We start from the raw sequence: 17470 nt of genomic DNA on the forward strand, positions 1-17470 counted from the left end.
CACCCTGAGCTGCAATATTCTACAGGGGGCCATGTTCCTGTTAGGTGTCCTGAGACTGGGAAGTGTCGTCCACTTGCATCTGCCTTCTGCCTGGACTGTTCTTCCCCAAAAGCCCTCTTGCTTCTCTCTGTCCCCTCCCTCTCTTCATTCCTGTCTCTGCTCACTGGTGCCTCCTCAGAGCCACCTCCCTATATAAAAGAGCACTTCTCTCCCTCCTCCCCTCCCCACCATCTCCCACCCTCTTGCATCCTTATTGGTCTTTTCCTTTCCTGTTATTTTAAACACAAATCACTACCTGGCATTCTTTTATGTGTATGCATACATTTGCCTACCTTTGCCTCCCTCTGCTAGAATTTAAGCTCCACATGAAAAGGACTTGACTTTCCACAGCATAGATGGGGCCTAGAGCATGTGCTAGATGCTTCTTTACAAATACTCTGGCTAAATGAGAAGATGAGGGCTGAATTGAGACCAGCAGGACTGAGCTCCAAACCATAGAAGGTTCATCTCAAAGGGGAAGGAGATGTGCTGAAGGATGAGGAGCTGTGGTGCCATGAGCATGGCTCAGGTGGGTCTAGAGGACACAGAGCACCACCAGGACAACGTGCAGCAGTCAGAGTGCAGTCATCTCCCAGACTTGCCTGGCTGGGCCATTTTCTCCCCACCCCACCCCCACTGCCCCGTGCAAACCAGTAATTACCACAACTGATCCAGGTAGATGTAGGGTCACTGGGGGCTCTCCAGCCAGTAGTAGGAACTCCGGCCTGGAAAACTGGGGAAAATATTCAAAGTCACTTACAGGGGAAAAAAAGAGGATGAATTTCCCCTATAGAATCACCTTTCCCTGATTCTCTCAGCCTTCTAACCCCCTGAGCCCCAAGGAAACAGGTTTCAGCATTATGGAGCTGACTTGAGCTGAGGCCCCAGCTGGGCTGGCCACCTTAATGGGGAACCTTACAGGCAGGTATAGGATATTGGCAACGTTCTGGGTCCTAAGTTGATTACAGGGATGCCTACATCATTAAATAAATGTTCACAATTCATAAAGCATCACATAAAATTTCATGGGTATTAAATGCATAAAGCACATTTATACATTATGTGCAATAAAACTTTTTTATTTTTATTGTTTTTAAAATTATATGATGAATACACAACAGTGAATCTCAGTATCAAGTACATACACAAGAAATTAATTCAAAAATAACTGTGGGTAAATGGCAGAAAGATCAATAGAGGGAAGAGAACAGGGGGTAGTGAATAGGAAGGGGAAGATGAGGTATGGGATCTGAACTAAAACAACTTTTTAATAAAACAAAACTACCTTGATTTTTAGATTAGGGCAGAGATTTTCCAGACTGAATGTTGGATGAACAGGGTCCATAAGCATCTCTCATTCTCAGTTTCACAATACTTCATGTTTATGTCACACTTGTGACTGAGAAATGCTTTAATCCTCATTGTTCTTTAGACTCAGTTGACATCCTTTCAGGTGCATGCTCTCAACCCATTTTATAGAGGAGGAAATTGAGGCTTCAAAAGTCTAATTAACTGGTGGAGTCATATAACTAGCAACTGGCAGCTTCTAACATGTCCCCAAGAATACTCAGCAGGACTCCTGTCTCAAGAGGTCAAAATTCCAGCCATGGAATGCTCTGTGTCCTGAAAGTTCTCAGTGGATGTGCCTTCAGTGACTAATCAGGAAAAAATAAAGCTTAAAAAAAAATAGCATGCTGTGTTCTGCTTCTGCTTTCCACATGAGTGGCTGCAAACTTCCTGGCATCTTCAAGGATTCCAGAAACCCGTCTTTGACCACCACTTCCCCTGTACCCATGAAGACCAAAGAATGGCCTTGGGGGACTGCAGAGGGTCAGGTGGGGCAAGTGGGCCACACAAGAGGAGGGATATCTGGAGGCTATTTGCTCTGCTCACCTCTAATTTGTTAAGAGGCTTTAAGCAAATCTCCCTGTGACAGACAGACAAATGCCTTCTGAGGACATCTAGGTCTGATGTTCCCAAAGGGTCCCAGATGGTGAGACAGAAGGCCAGGCAAAGACAACCTCCTCACTGAATAGTCTACCCAGAGGGGGCTCTTCATAGGTCCAGGAAGCAATGATCTCATGGTCACTGTAGCCTTGCATGGTTGTAGGATAGTTTTGCAGCTAATGGCAGTATTGTATAGTAAGAAGGTGTGACTCATTCTAAACACTGGTGTTGTAACAGGGATTTAGAGTGGCTGCCTTTGCCAAAAGCAGTGACTCTTTTTCTCAGGTTTGCAGATGGCCCATCAATAACTAAAAGCAGGATAAAGCCTGGCATCTCTGCCTTTGTTTTCTCTCTCTCTCTCTCTCTTTTTTATGGGGGGTGTGGTTACTGGGGATTGAACTCAGGGGCACTCCACCACTGAGCCACACCCCCAACCCTATTTTGTATTTTATTTAGAGACAGGTCTCAATGAGTTGCTTAGCACCTTGCTTTTTCTGAGGCTGGCTTTGAACTCGAGATCTTCCTGCTTCAGCCTCCCACGCCACCGGGATTACAAGCATGCACCACCATTCCTCGCTATCTCTTTTATTACCTTAATCTTTGGGTCAGCTCCCTGCTCAGTTCTACATGCAGGTATGCTAATCACTTAAAGAGTATTCATGTAAAAATTACTAAAACAAGATTTATGAGCCCTAAACTGACCTAACCAATCTCATTCCCCTTCAGGACTGAGGCAAGATGTGCAGCATCCTGCTTTAAACCCTTGGGGTGTTGCCTAAAATTCTTCAGTCATTGTCCTACACCTGCCAGGATTGAGGGAGGCAGGCACATCATCCCATGATGAGATTGCTTCCTTTAAGCAGGAGCAATCATCTCATGGGAAATTTGCTGCCCCCTCCCAGGCTCACAGATCTGATGAATAAACATCCTGAGCAACAATTGGAATTTTTCCCCTCAAGTAATTAAAGACTTCTCTGGAGCCACCTTGCAGAACCAAAGCTGAGAGAATGATCAGCCAGACCACAGTTTGCCCATTGCTGCTTAATTATGCATACTTCTTGCTCCCTGCCTCAAAACTTCCTCTGTTTAAACCTAAAGCACCTCTCAGTACCCTGAAGACAAGGTTGAGATGCTGGATCTCACTTTGCCTTTCCAATATGGCCATATTGACTAAAGTTCTTTTCCTGCTTTTTTATCGTCACCTTTTCTGTTTGATTTTTGGGTTGAATGGCCAGTCCTGGCTTGTTGGGACCTCTGCAGTCAGGCATCTGACCTAGGACTTTGGTTTTTATTAAAAAAAAAATGGCTATGGCCAGCCCCAGGGCTGTTTCCAGAAGATCCTTTTGGTCAGAAAGTACATTCTGGCCCATCCCTGATCCCACCTCTCAGTGCAGAATTGGCAACCTCATCCCTCAACAGAGCTACAGTGCTAGGATATATCCACCTTTTCTGTTAGCCTGGCCTCCAAGACTTGGACAAGTGGGCCTGGCCACTCTCTGGCCTCAACTCCCTACATGTCCCCTCAGCCTATTACTCTTTGCAAACCAAAAGGGAGACGCTCTTCTCCCTAGAGAAGCAACCCCTTTGCAGTTCCAAATCTCTGCCTCTGCATTTTGTCTGTCTAAAAGACCTGTGACAAGTGCATTCTGCTTTATCAGTTCCCTTATCATATTCCATGCTTTGTTACAGCCCTATACACCAGTAGCTGTAGACTTCCTAAGAGATGAACCTGGCATCTTCAACTGATATCCTACACAATATCTATTGCAAAATCTGGCCCAGTGAGGCCACTCAACAAATACCTATGCCCTGAATTGCAAATTACAGATTTATGTCAGTTCAGTTCTGTGATCCTGCCTGGAAGACCCTACCTATTTTCAGTCTCTGTCTCTGTGTCATAACCACCTGATCAACCCACCAGGGGAGTGTCTAGCCCTCTTTTGCTCACCTTTTTCTTTCTTTGAAGGAAATTCCTTTGAGAAGGAGCTGGCAGCTGTGAACTTCCTGCTTCTGCCAAGAGCACAGACCCAGAGCAGAGCCGCTGGCCCTCCTGCTGGTCATGGGGAAATGTACCTGCAAGAGTGCTGGCCAGGTAGAGAAGAGGTAAGTACTTGACACAGTCATGCTTCCATGCCATGAAAGCCACCATGTGCAGGAGCTTAGCTGGGAAGAACACCTGCTATTTCATGTTATCTTTATCCAATGCCTATAGGGGAAACTGAGGTTGGCAGAAGTCAAGGCTGCACATCCATGGAATTTGGTGGAGGGAGTGAGGTACAAGGCCACAATCTTCTTCTCCCTCAACTCCAGGTCCCTGCCTGTGTGCTCTGGGGGTTATGACCCAGATCCCCAATAATCTCTGATCAGATCATGAGATCCCAGGGGTACTGACTTTTTTCCTTCAAATTTTATATATTGTTCAAAATATCTTGACAATAAACATAGTTATGTACTGCAAAATGATATTTTGGTTGACATCAGACTGCATATATGACAGTGATCCCATAATATTAAAATGGAATTGAAATTTTCCTATTATCTAGGAAGGCCAAAATCACCATACACAGTAGCACACCATTTTATGTTTTTGTGGTGATGCTGGGGTAAAAACACTTACTATGCTGCCAGTTGTACAATTATATACAGTGCCATTATTATAATGGATAATGATAATAAAGGACTATGTTGCTGGTTTATGTATTTACTATATTTCATATTGTTATTTTAGAATGTACTCCTCCTTATAAAAAAGAGTTTACTGTTAAAGTGTATGCCACATTATGCCCATAGCAACCTCTTACATCATGTACTTACTGTGCTTCTTGATTTTTTTTTTTTGTACTGCAGTTTGAACCCATGGATGCTTAATCACTGAGCCACATTCCCAGCCCTTTTTTATATTTTATTTAGAGATAGGGTCTCACTGAGTTGCTTAGGGCCTCTCTAAGTTGCTGCAGTGAACTTGCAATCCTTCTGCCTCAGCCTCCTGGCTGATGGGATTATAGTCATGCACCACCATGCCCAGCTTACCATGTTTCTTGAATGCATCACTTTCTCTTATGTTTAATTTCATGTTGCCTCATCCAACACAACCCTAGGAGTCTATATAATACTACATATTTGTGTGTGTATATATGTGTGTGTATATATATATATATATATGTGTGTGTGTGTGTGTGTGTGTGTGTGTGTGTGTTTATATATGGCATTATATAATATGATACATATTATATACAATACATATATATCATTTTTGGTATAAACACACACCATATGGTGTAACAGGCTATACCATCTAGGTTTGTGTAAGTACCTCCTATGATGTTTGCCCAACAATGAAATGCCTAATGATGCATTTCTCAAAATATATCCCATCATTAAATAACAAATGGCTATGTTGGGGTTGTAAAAGCTCCTTTTGTTAAAAAAAATCAAGTTTTAAATGGCAGGAAAAATCATTTCAAGGTGAACTTTATAACATCTGGTCAAGGTCCCAACTGTGGATGTAACAAGTATGACAAAAGCCCTTGGTTGGACAATAGATACCAACACCATTCTCCTCAACAAATCAATATGCAATACCAAATCCTCTAAACTTCAAAATGTCCAAGTTACAGCCCTGTAGGATTTGACACAACTTAAGTATCAGTGTTAGACTGGTTGCAAAATGGTCACCTTCTTCTCCCTGCCCTTTGAAATGAATTTATATCCTTCTCCTGTCAAGAGGTGGAATTCTTTTTCCCCATCCCTTGAATCTGGGCTGGCCTTTGGCTTGATCTGGCCAATGGAATAAGGTGGAAGTGGTGGGTGCCAGTTCTAGGAGCCCTGTACCCACACCACCCCTCTCCTTCTGCCACTGTCATTTAAACAACTCCAGCCTGGCTTGTTGGTGAAAAATAACCTAGGGTCCCTGAGACACAGCCAGCCATCTCCAGGGGCAAAGCTGCCTAGCTGATCACAGTTGCAGGAGAGGACCCAGCAAAGTCCAAAAGACTTCCGAGCTAACCATAGCCTAAATTACAAACCTGAAGAATAAGGAGCTAAATGAATAAGTGTTGCTTTCAGACACTGTGCTGTGTGCACGTTAGTTATGTGGCAGATGTGGCAGTGGATAATTGCAACAACACTGAGGCAGGTTATTGTTCCATCTTTGAGCCTGAACATGGTTACCAGGGGAGACAAGGCGGCCAATGGCACAGTTGCCACCAGGCCCTTTGGCACCTTGGCTTCATAGCTGCTTAAACATATTTGAGGTTGCTGATGGAAAAGGCAGGCATGTTCTGAAAAAGCAAGAGGCTTCTCATCAGTAATCAGTAAAGACGCAGAATACAGGTGCCTCACACCAACATTCCATACCAAGTTCACAGCACCCTGAGCACCTTGAAGCTCACCTGTTAACAAAGAGGCTGCAGCGACTGTGTGCCGAAGTACTCCAGCGTGGCTCCAGGGAGCTCTGGGTCTCTGTACTTCTGTCTGAAACTAACCAAACAGCCTGGTAGAGAGCATGGGCAGAGGCAAAGGGTCTGGCTTTCCGGAATCAGGCATCCCACATTGTGGATAATATCACAGTTCATTAGCTGTGGGCCCTTGGTGAAATTACTGAATCTCTGGGTCTGTATTCTCATATATCAAAAATGGAAATGACAGTCATGGGGACCAGAGGGAATTATGGAGAGGTAGTGTTACAATGGAATATAAAGTCTAATGGTAAAGAACAAAAGAACACCCTGTTTTAGAGAGGAAAAAATGATAACTTTAATCAAAAACATATAAATAAAGCAAGCAAGCTCAGATTCAGTTGAAAAGTAGAGAACAGAAGAAGATTTGAAGGTTATTTTAAAAGCCATTCTTTTAACATAACTAGAATAGTAACCAAAAAAATCTTCACAAGTTACTTTCCTTTCATTCCAGTTAGAAAGTCATTTTTTAAGTTTATCTTTTTGTTGCTTGTTTTAATAGGTTCTCATCAATTTGGACAGTTAGACTTCTTCTATTTTAAAAGTTAACATTGGACATAAATGTTAAATTATAAAACCTTTCCTGTGGACATAGATGAGAACTGAGCTCAAATGCTTCTCTCCCAGGGCTTTATAAAAGAAAGGCATGGCTCAGGTTTTATCTGTTACCACACAGGGATGCCTGGACCACACAGGGCAGGGAACAATAGAAAGAGCACCAGTGACCCATGCAAAAAATGCTCCGGGCATCTCACCCACCTCTGAGAAGATTCAGACACTCCAGGGCCGGTGCCATTGGGCTCTCGCTGCTTGTCCCTTGCAGCCTCTTCCTGAGCAGGTAACTTCGGCTCTGCTGCATGCAGGTGCTTTCTTCCACAACTCTTCTCTCCATCTGAGGGCCAAAGTCATTGCACATCCAAACCCAAGGTCAGGAGACACATAGATACATACAAACTACCTGGTCAAGCTAAGTCAGTAGAATTGTCCTACATTGCAGGAGCCTAATATTACATCTCCAGCAACCAGACTCACCACCCACAAGCACCCGAGAGGTGAGTCATTCACATTTGTGCCTTTCTCATGCATCTTCCTCTGTGCCTTTAAGACCCAGATCTGTGTCCTCTCCACTTCTAATTCTCTTCACCTCAGCCCCTCTGACCACTATTTCTTTTCTTTTTCTTTTTCTTTTTTTTTTTTTTTGGCACCAGGAATTGAACCCAGGAGTGCATAACCACTGAGCAACATCTCCAGCCTTTTCATATTTTTATTTTGAGACATGGTCTCACTAAGTTGCTTAGGGCCTTGCTAAGTTGCTGAGGCTGACTTTAAATTTGCTATCCTCTTATCTCAGCCTCTGGAGCTGCTAGGATTACAGCCATGTACCACCATACCCAGCTGATGATCTTTCTTTATTGTTCTACTCACATCTCTCTCTGTTACACTACATTACCTTGAGTTTGCCTGCCTGCCTGTTTCCCCTACATTGCTCTGTTATGCACCATTGCAGCTCACCTGGCACAGTGCATTAATGCTGAATAAGAGATTGAAGCTTATTCTGTGGAAACGCCATAGGTCAATGCAGTGTCTGTCCAAGGGCAATGACACACCATTGGAGGATAGACTATACTGTCTTTCAAATAAATAAACCCCTTTCCCCTACAAAATCTTCTAGCCCATAGCAATGTAGGCATGCATTCTTGCATAGGGGAAAATTTGCATGGAGTATTAGACCTTGACAATGATAAGGAAAGTGATCATTATCAGAAAGGAACGGTCTGCAGGGCAGGAGGCTGAGGCAGAAGGATGGCAAGTTCAAAGTCAGCCTCAGTAATGGCAAGGCACTAAGCAACTCAGTGAGACTCTGTCTCTAAATAAAATACAAAATAGGGCTGGGAATGTGGATCAGTAGTGGAGTGCCCCTGAGTTCAATCCCTGGTACCAAAAAAAAAAAAAAAAGGAACAGTCTGCTGGCATGGAGAGCAGAGCGCAGATTCTAGACAGAGGGTGAACTAGCACAGGTAGAGTCCCAGCATAATGAGGAGTGCCTTCATGAGTTGGAAATGGACGAACAGAGGATGGGGAGCTTTTCATATGTTTAATTGTCACAACTACATCCCTGTTACTTGAGTGAAGAGATGGTGTCTCATGCTGCTTTGTGTGTCACATAACAGGTTTTGAACAAGAGATTTAACATGTTAAGGATGATAGGACACACATTTTTCTTTGTCAGAAATATGAAAAGGGAAAAATACCTACAAATAACACAGCATTCGTGAAATGTAATTGAAGATTTTAGGGTGAACTCATTTTAGTATAAAACTAACTAAAAACTCAAAAAATCTTCTGACCTAATTAGCAGAAGCCACATGTTCATATGCAGGAGAAAAGGGGTCCAAGAAGGATGCTAGGGATGGAAGAGGCTTTTGCTGACTGACTTGACTGTGCCCTATTCAGCTGTCCCTTCATCTCCCTACATTAACCTACATGACCCCTACATTAACCTTGGTCTGGACTTCAACTTGTCCCTGGACAAGTGCAGCTGCCCAGTTGGTCTCTAGCTTAGCCTTCCCGAACTTCATCTATCGTGAAAACTTCCTTATAAATCCAGGCATGGTGATGCACATTAATGATCCCAGCTACTCAGAAAGCTACAGTGAGAGAAATGAGCTCAAGGCCAACCTGGGGCAAGGTGGTGAGAGCTCATCTGGAAGAAAGAAAAAGGAAGGAAAGATGGAAGAAAGGAAGGAACCCAGCCAGCCTTGTTACACTTTGTACCATGAGTACATCACTTGTCCCACCCTGCTTGATCTCTACCCTGGCTTCAAGGAGAACCAACTTCAGGTGCCATTCCTGCCCTGGATCTCCCCAGGGGTCAGGTGGATGCTATCTTCAGCTGAGTCCACTTCCTTGTTCGGCTTGTGCCTAATCCCACTGACTTCCCATTATTACCCTCTCCTAGGAACATTTTCCCAATAAATAACTTGCACAGAAATCTCAGTCTCTGGATTAGCTTGAAGGGAAAAAGACCTAAGCCAGATACTGCCATGTGCCAGGCCCCTGGCTGGACACTGGGGATGGACAAGGCATCAAGCAGCACAGTCAGACAAGGGTAGCAAAGGGACTTCCCCAGGAATAAGATCACAGAGGGAGGGTGTGGTCAAGGTCAGATGAGGCTGAGTTGTATTTTAATAAGAGACCTGAATCACAGGTCATAAGCATGCTTGTTTTATGCAAAGAGGCACTTAAAAGATTTCAAGGGCCTCAGTCATGTTAGGAATTAAGGCCTGCCTGAGGGTTTCATCAGAACTGCTCAATACAACTGCAATGACCAATGATGAAAATGTTCTAGATCTGCCCTGTCCAATAGGGTAGTCACCAGCTACATGTGGCAACCAAGCACTTGACATATAGAAGTGTGACTGAAGAACTTTTTTTTTTTTTTTTTTTGCAGTGCTAGGGATCAAACCAAGAGCTTTCACATGTGAGGCAAGCACTCTGCCACTAGCCACATACCCAGACCCTTGAATCTTTAATTTTGTTTCATTTTAATTAATTATAATTTAACTAATTTAAATTTCAACCACCACACATGGCTAGTGGCTACCAGGTTGAAAATGTCAGGTCTATACTGACCTCAGAGATGGTTCCCAGAACCAGGCCCACCAGTCGTCTGACGTGAAGTCGGGCAGGAGCTGGGTACACAGCCACTTCTTCCTGATGGACTCGACAAGCTTCCAGAACTGACTGGAGTGGCCGCCGCCTGCTGGGCTGGTCTTCACACATGGTCAGAAGGATGGAGTGCAAGGGCTCATGGAGCTGCAAGGGCTTCAGAGCATACAGGGTAGTGAGAAGCATAGCACAGCTAGAGCAGCTGCTGCTGAGCAATACTGTGTCAGGTGTGCCCAGGGGACTAATGGAAAAGGATCCTTCATTACCACCAGCGCAGGTGCCTGCTCCTTCTGAGAGCTTAGGTGAACACGAGATTCTTCAACGAGGCCACATGATGCAGAGCAATTATCTCTGCCTCCATTATGCAAAGTGTGCTGCTCTTTAATCTCAGCTATGCTTCAGCCTGACATGTGCTTAGAATACTGGTAAAAAACAGGTGCTGGACATGATGGAGTTACACCTGTGCCAAGCACCCTGGATCAGACCAGAGATCAGTCTTTTACTCATGGTCACCTGGGCAGCCTGACTAATTATTCAGGTAAGACTCAAGTCCTTTCTCCTAGATCTTGAACTCCAGGAGCCTACAAACATTGGAGTCACAGGCAGCAGCACATGTGCTCAGTCATCGTTGGTTGAACTTTATGCCACAGGCACATGTCAAGCAAAAGAAAAGCTAAGTCTCTTATAACCACTTCCATGAGCATTGAAGTGACCACCATTTATATGAGGAAGGCCTCAAATTCAGATTCAACCTCTGTTAGGGGCTGGGGGTATCGCTCAGTGGCAGAACATTTCCTAATCTATAAGAAACCCTAGGTTCCATTCCCAGCACTGCAAATCATCATCATCATTATCATCATCATCATCATCATGAATAACAACATCATTTGACTGTTTCTCCCACTCCAACCACTCTGAAAGTCATTTGGCAGAAAGGCTGCAATGCCATGTCAGGCAGGGAGCATCCTCTGAGGTGCCATCTTCAAGGGAAGCCAGGCTACCAAGTTTTATACTCACACAGCAAATTGGAGGTCTCTGTGTGTGTCTCTGAAACTGGACAATTATTCCAGATGGTCCCTACTTTCAAGATCAAATTCCAGTAAGAAAGATCATTACTTAAAGAGGTGAGGGCAGCACAGAAAAATAAAAGCTTGGCCTGGGGAAGAACAGAACTGTGATAACACAGAGACAGGGACCTGACCCAGGCTGATGCCAGAGTGCACACAGGGACTCATTACAAGGAAAGTGGGGAGTGAGCTGTGAACAGAAGGAGCAGTGTGGGCGTGGGCACAGAGGTGCCCACTGTCTGAAAGCAAGGGGCCATGGGCAGGATTAGAGCCTGTGGCAAAATTACAATGTGGGACCCCTTGATGCAAATTATTAAGACTTTCAAGATAGTGATAACACAGCATTATATCTAGCACAGGACCACATTCATACACCCGGGAGCTAATCCTGAGGAGTGCGGAGAACCAGAGAAGAATCATTCAGGTAGGAGCCCAGTTCTGGCCTCCATGTGGGTCCTGCTGAGAGACTAGAATGTAATCTTTGGGTATCCTGGAGATACCAAAGATTTCATGAAAGAAGGGTTGTGAATAGGTCTCTGTTTACAAAAGAGCACCAGGAATCACTAGGATTTGGGATTGGAGAGGGCAAGGGTGGGAGGGAGGGAAGAAGGAAGGAAGAAAGGAAGTAAAGCAGGAAGAAAGGAGAATTGGAGGAAGGAAGGGAAGGAGAAAGAAGGAAAGGAGGCAGAAAAGGAAGAAGAGAAGGAGGAAGAAGGAAAGGAAACAGGGGTGGTATCATTCGTACAGGTTCTCCAGCACATGCTCTTGTAGCACTAGTTTCTAAGGAATTCTTACAGTGTCCGGTGAAAATTTACAAAAACACAACTATTATAAAATGCCACCTTAAACAAAGGTTATAAGGCTCTATGCTTTAAGCCTTCTCGCAGTCTATTTAATAAACTACTCTGAAAAAAAATCTTTGAGAGACGTTGCAGGAAGCATTTTCCATTTGATGAGCAGGGAACCTTTTTGCAGGAAAGCATCTCACTTCAGGAAGGGCTTTTAGTACATAACTAAATGCATAAATATATAACTGTATCTTCAGTGTCTGCAAAATCCTCTAGTGTATGTCTTTATCTGAGTGGAGATAGCAAATAAATCTCATCTTCTCCACCAGTCCAAACTTGTACCTGACTCAAGTGTATCTGAGGTTATTTCTGGACTTTCTAGCAAGAAGGAGATGCGGTGTGATCAATTGGCAACACCTGCCTGGGACATAAGAGGAAAGAGTGACAGCACCCATGCTCAACAGCTGTGGACCCTGCCCAGCAACACCACTAAATTAATCCAAAGACATGACCTGGAAAGACTTGGGGCATTCTTATATACACACCTGGTTTGGTGGGACATGAAACCCTGCTGTCCAGTAGAGAGTCATTCCTAAAGAATAGACATGCATCTGCCCAAAAGAAAAGCATGTGATTAGTTTTCAATCATCTCTGCTATTCTAAGGTCCTGCAAGCCAAATACAATTTTATTTCTGCATATACACATACTATGTTCTAGCTGGCCCAATACCATCTGTACTTCCTTTTCTGCTTCCTACACTAGAGGCTATCAAGCCAGAATTTTGCTTTCTAGCAATAACTACAACACCAAATTTTGGCAAAAGATGTAAGGGAAGTATATTAAGGGGCTTCCAAAAAGATGTTTTTTTGCTGCTTTACTAACAAGTATATATGACTCGTTCCACACTTTCCACCTTGTTTCTGCCTTGAACACTGATATGATATATGGAATCATAGCAACCATCTTGTGACTATGAGGAAACAGGCATAAGAACAAAAAGCCAGCAGATTAGGGTAAGATGGAAATATACAGACTGAATCCTTGATGGCATGACTGAGTTGTTGACCAGTCCCTAGACTTGTTAAGTAACTAATAATGTATATCTGTGGCTCTAGCCATTATATTTTAAGCTGTTTCTAATAGCCGAACCTATCGATACATGAAATATTATACACCATGCTGATTAAAACGCACCATATCTTGTCAAAAAGAAACATTGTATATTGGAAAGAACATTTTCTGATTTCTCCGAGCCTATTTTTATCTGTAAATCAAATATTATGCCTCAATACTCAAGAAGATCAAGTAAAAAGTTCTTGGAGACAATAACAACAATTGCCATTTTCATTATTGTTTTTATTGAACACGGAGCATTCACAATAGAGCAAGCCCTATTAAATATTTCATTTATATAATTTTTTTTATTCCTCACAACAATGCTTTGAGGCAGGTATTTAATTGTCCCCATTTTACAGAGGAGAAAACCAAAGCAAAGGCAAGCTAGTAAATTTGCCCAATAAGACTCAAACCTGGACTTGAAGCCAGGTCATAGAGCTCCTGCCCTGAGCCACCTGCGTCACCTCTGAATCATAGTAGTCCTGAATGACTTCATTTTTATAGTGTAGTGGGGCTTCTATTATAATTGAAAAGGCCATTTGCCCCTAAAATCTTTTTTTTTTTTTTTGTCTATGGAATCAGTTTATCCTGGGTAACAAATCATGTTACAACTTGATGGCTTTCAAAAACAAGTACTTATTTCTTTTTTTTATTATTATTAGTTGTTCAAAACATTACATAGCTCTTGACATGTCATATTTCATACATTTGATCTTTTCTAAGGAAAAGGTTTAGGGGCCTTTGGAGGAGGGACATTGAAGGACACGAAACACGGCATGTGAAAACATAGTTGCTTCAGCAGCCCTCTGGTCCAACAGTGGTTTTGGTTTTCCACATGACAAGGTCAAGATGTGTGTTCCATGTCACCTGGGCTGATTAGCTCTTGTCTTTTAAATTGAACCCTTAACCCAGCCACCAGCCCTGGGATGAATGAGACTAGGTAACATCCAGGGAAGTTCACAAGTTATACTCATTTCCAGGGAAATAACCGTAAAAGCAGACATGGGAATAGCACCCTGAGCACAGCCAGAGGCCCTGATCAATCCTGGGAACTTTCCTGGATTCCACAGGCTCTGTCCTGAAGTGTCCTAGGGCCAAGCCAGGCCACAGTGACAACAGGGTACATCCCAAATATAAAATCCAGCCCACTGGTAGGCGCTGACTGCAGAAAGGCAGTGAGACAGATTTTGAAAACAACTCCTGACTCAGTGGGAAAGAACACCATGACTGACTGGTAGCATCTGCCATGCACAGGAGGGGTAATGACAGCAAAGGTGACTTGTAGTTAGACACTTGTCCACATCTTCCACCTATACCTGGGATAAGACTCCAAGCAGTGAGGGAACTAGCTCCGTATACTGGTCAGAGAGGGATATTAGTCAAAGAGAGGAGTCCCTGTACATTGTCCTAACCTTAGAGCAGGACCCAGGATAGGAGGAGGATCAGGCACAGCCATTCCTGGGGACACTCTCCTGAATGTCATCCCACCCTTCACAGACCTGTGCAAGTTGGATAAAGAGAGAGCTGTGTGATGCATGGAGGATAGTGGGTAACAGAACTGAGCTTTAGGGATCATGTAAGAGATCAACAACTAGGTAACCCTGCCTCTTGGCCTAATTAACAGTGCTTGAGTCTTCTGGTCCTTTAAGGCATTCACCATGTGTCATGCTTAGAGGTCAAGCAACCAACCAAAATAGCTGTCTGGCTCCTTCAGAACTTAGTCCTTCTCCACACTGGCCCCTGTCCAGTTCAACTGGCCCTTCTCTGCCTGACCCAGACTCTGAGTCACATATCTATACCCAGTTCTGAGCTTGCTCTATTCATTTAGTCTAGGGGCTCATGGAGGAAATTGTGCAGGAGGGCAGCATGTGTTTCTCTAGGTCAAGGGCAGAGGAGTGACTAGACCTTCCCAAGGCACTCAGTGGAAGCCAAACTGAAGTTGGGAAGGCAGTACCTGTGCTTCACCAGGGAGTCCTGGGAGGGACAGGGAAGCACCCCGGGAGCAGTCAAGAACTGTTTAGAAAGCTGGGCACTCATACCTCATACAGAAGCTGTCACCCCAGAGCAATGAGAGTGAGAGAAAAAAGGAGAAGGGAAGCAAGGGCAGATGCAGCTTCACCATGCTGACCACAGAGCCAGCAGGAAGTTCCTGAGAGAAACAGCATCTCCAGATACACATTTTTCCCATGAAAGAATAGCAGGAAGTGCATCAGACTTGGCTTCCTGTATCTCAGGACTTCTCTGAAAGTTGTGCCTGGCTCCTGGACATTTTCAGACTGCCTGGCACTTCTCTTTACCGGTGGCTCAGAAAGCTAGATCCCAGGACTGAGCATGACACATCTTAGCAAGTCCACAGCATAGGAGAAGAACTGGCATGTGTGGATCCTGGACCAAGCAGAAGAAATCTGAGTGGCACCCAAGTTTGTGTCTGACCCAGGTGTCTAGTGATTCACCTCTGGGATGCTAGCAGTTCAGGGAAAGGTATATGTGCCAGAAGTACAGGGACAACTGCTGTTGGGGTGACAGAGCCAGGGTTATTACAATGGTGATGTTTTCACTGCTGTAATATGAATAGGAGACACATGGACTCTGACAAACCAAACCTGGAAAACACTGAGATCACATTCTCTTCTTCTTGGAGCCCAAAAGAAAAGCATCTCCAGTTCCAGCATGGCTCCTGAGAGGAGCATCATTTCCAGATCTGCACTTTTCCCATGAAAGAACATGGAAGAAAGAATAGATCTGGTTCCTTAAACACCTACTATGCCCTGCCCAGTGCTGTGTGTCTGCCTTATATCATTCTCACTTTGATTTTCTTTTTTTTTTTCAATTGAAACTACTGTCTACTGGAACTTTTGCAGTTCAGAAGGAAAACATGTTCCCTGTAGGAAAGCCAAAAATCTCCATTGATATTGCCATCCAGAAATAATCCCTCCAGACAACTTGGTGGTGCATGTGTTTTAGAACTTCCTCTCTCTCTCTTTTTTCTCTCTCTGCAAACTTGGATCACATTGTGTATGCATATATCAATGCATATATTGAATTTATTTCCAAGTCATTGAATGCACTTCTACAGCAGTCTCATTTTAATGCTTATTCTCATATCCGCTCTCAACTGATCATTCATCTTATTTCCAACTTTCAACTGACGTCAACAACACAATGCTGAACATTGCTACAGCCGAATGTATCTTTACTTGGACCTGAGGATTCCTGGTTGGGGACTTGGGTCATTTATTTTTCTGTTCTTTCTTCATTCTGCCAATGGCAACAACAGACAGACCTTTTACTCCTAACTTTTAGGGGACTTCGTTTTGAATGTTGATAATAGCCAGATCGTCTAAGTCATATTACCCCACTATACAGACGTAGAAACTTGGGCTCTACAAATTTGACTTGCCCCTACCCAAGAGCTAGCAAAAAAAAAAAAAAAAAAAAAGCCTGAGAATAACACTCTTTAAATCTACTTGTGTTAGTTAGCTTTTTGTCACTGGGACAAAAATACTTGGCAAGGACACTTAAAAGAGGCAACGTTTATTTTGTCTCACAGTTTTAGAGGTTCAGTCCTTGGTGGGCCAGCTCCATTGCTCAGGACCCAAAGAGAGGCAGTACATCATAGAGGAAGGGCATGGTGGAGGGGTGCTGCTGTGTTGATGGCAGCCAGAAAGTAGAGCAAGGAAAGAAAGGGGCCACAGAGAAGATGCGTCCTTCCAGGGCACATCCCCAGTGACCCACCTCCTCCAGATATGCCCACCCGCCTACAGTGACCACCCAGTTAGTCCATTCAAACTAGGATGGAATGATGAGGTCTCATCCTTCATAATCTAATCATTTCACCTCTGAATATTCCTGCATTAATAACAGAGGCCTCTTTGGGAACAGCTAATATCCAAACCATTAATACCCACTCTGCCTCAAGGTAGAATCAGGCGCCTCGGGATGGAACTGGGAACAGGGAGTACTGCCCATTAACAGGCCTTTCCCAGGGGACAGGAGACAGGTACTACAGAGAGGCCACACATCTTACCTGTGACACATCAAGCAGCTCATCCTCACCTTGCCCCTGTAGCAATTCAGGGGCCTTGAAAGGAGCAGCTTCTATGTGAGAAACACGGTCTTGGAATGAAAGACTTCCAGTTGCAGAAAGCAGGGCTGACCAGGGGCAGACCACATAATCCGAGGAATCTGAAAGCAAGTCAGCGATAGGGGTATGGAAAAAGGGCCACCATCTAGAGAGCCAGCTGTGGGACTGTGTATGGTCAGTGCCTAGAAATAACTATCTCTAGGGTAGACCATGAGCAAGACCTAGGGGAGACACAGAACTGAATTAATTCAATTCTTCTGAAAGGGAGCATCGATTACAAAAGATGGCTATAACCATGGCCA

At 44.0% G+C, this 17470-nt stretch overlaps 1 protein-coding gene across 1 annotated transcript in view; it reads right to left on the bottom strand.

The window, feature by feature from the left end:
• The window catches only part of Frmpd2 (FERM and PDZ domain containing 2), a 95248-nt gene that overhangs the window by 75811 nt on the left and 1967 nt on the right, over window positions 1-17470 (bottom strand). Inside the window, exons 2-8 of the mRNA XM_077799091.1 lie at window positions 17112-17269; window positions 12513-12578; window positions 10077-10268; window positions 7203-7335; window positions 6378-6465; window positions 3935-4070; window positions 701-772 (exon numbers count right to left, since the gene is read on the bottom strand). Coding sequence (XP_077655217.1) covers window positions 701-772; window positions 3935-4070; window positions 6378-6465; window positions 7203-7335; window positions 10077-10268; window positions 12513-12578; window positions 17112-17269 — 845 coding nt within the window. The remainder of the gene's footprint in view (window positions 1-700; window positions 773-3934; window positions 4071-6377; window positions 6466-7202; window positions 7336-10076; window positions 10269-12512; window positions 12579-17111; window positions 17270-17470) is intronic.

This window comes from Urocitellus parryii, chromosome 5 (assembly GCF_045843805.1).
Source record: "Urocitellus parryii isolate mUroPar1 chromosome 5, mUroPar1.hap1, whole genome shotgun sequence".
Taxonomy (NCBI): domain Eukaryota; kingdom Metazoa; phylum Chordata; class Mammalia; order Rodentia; family Sciuridae; genus Urocitellus; species Urocitellus parryii.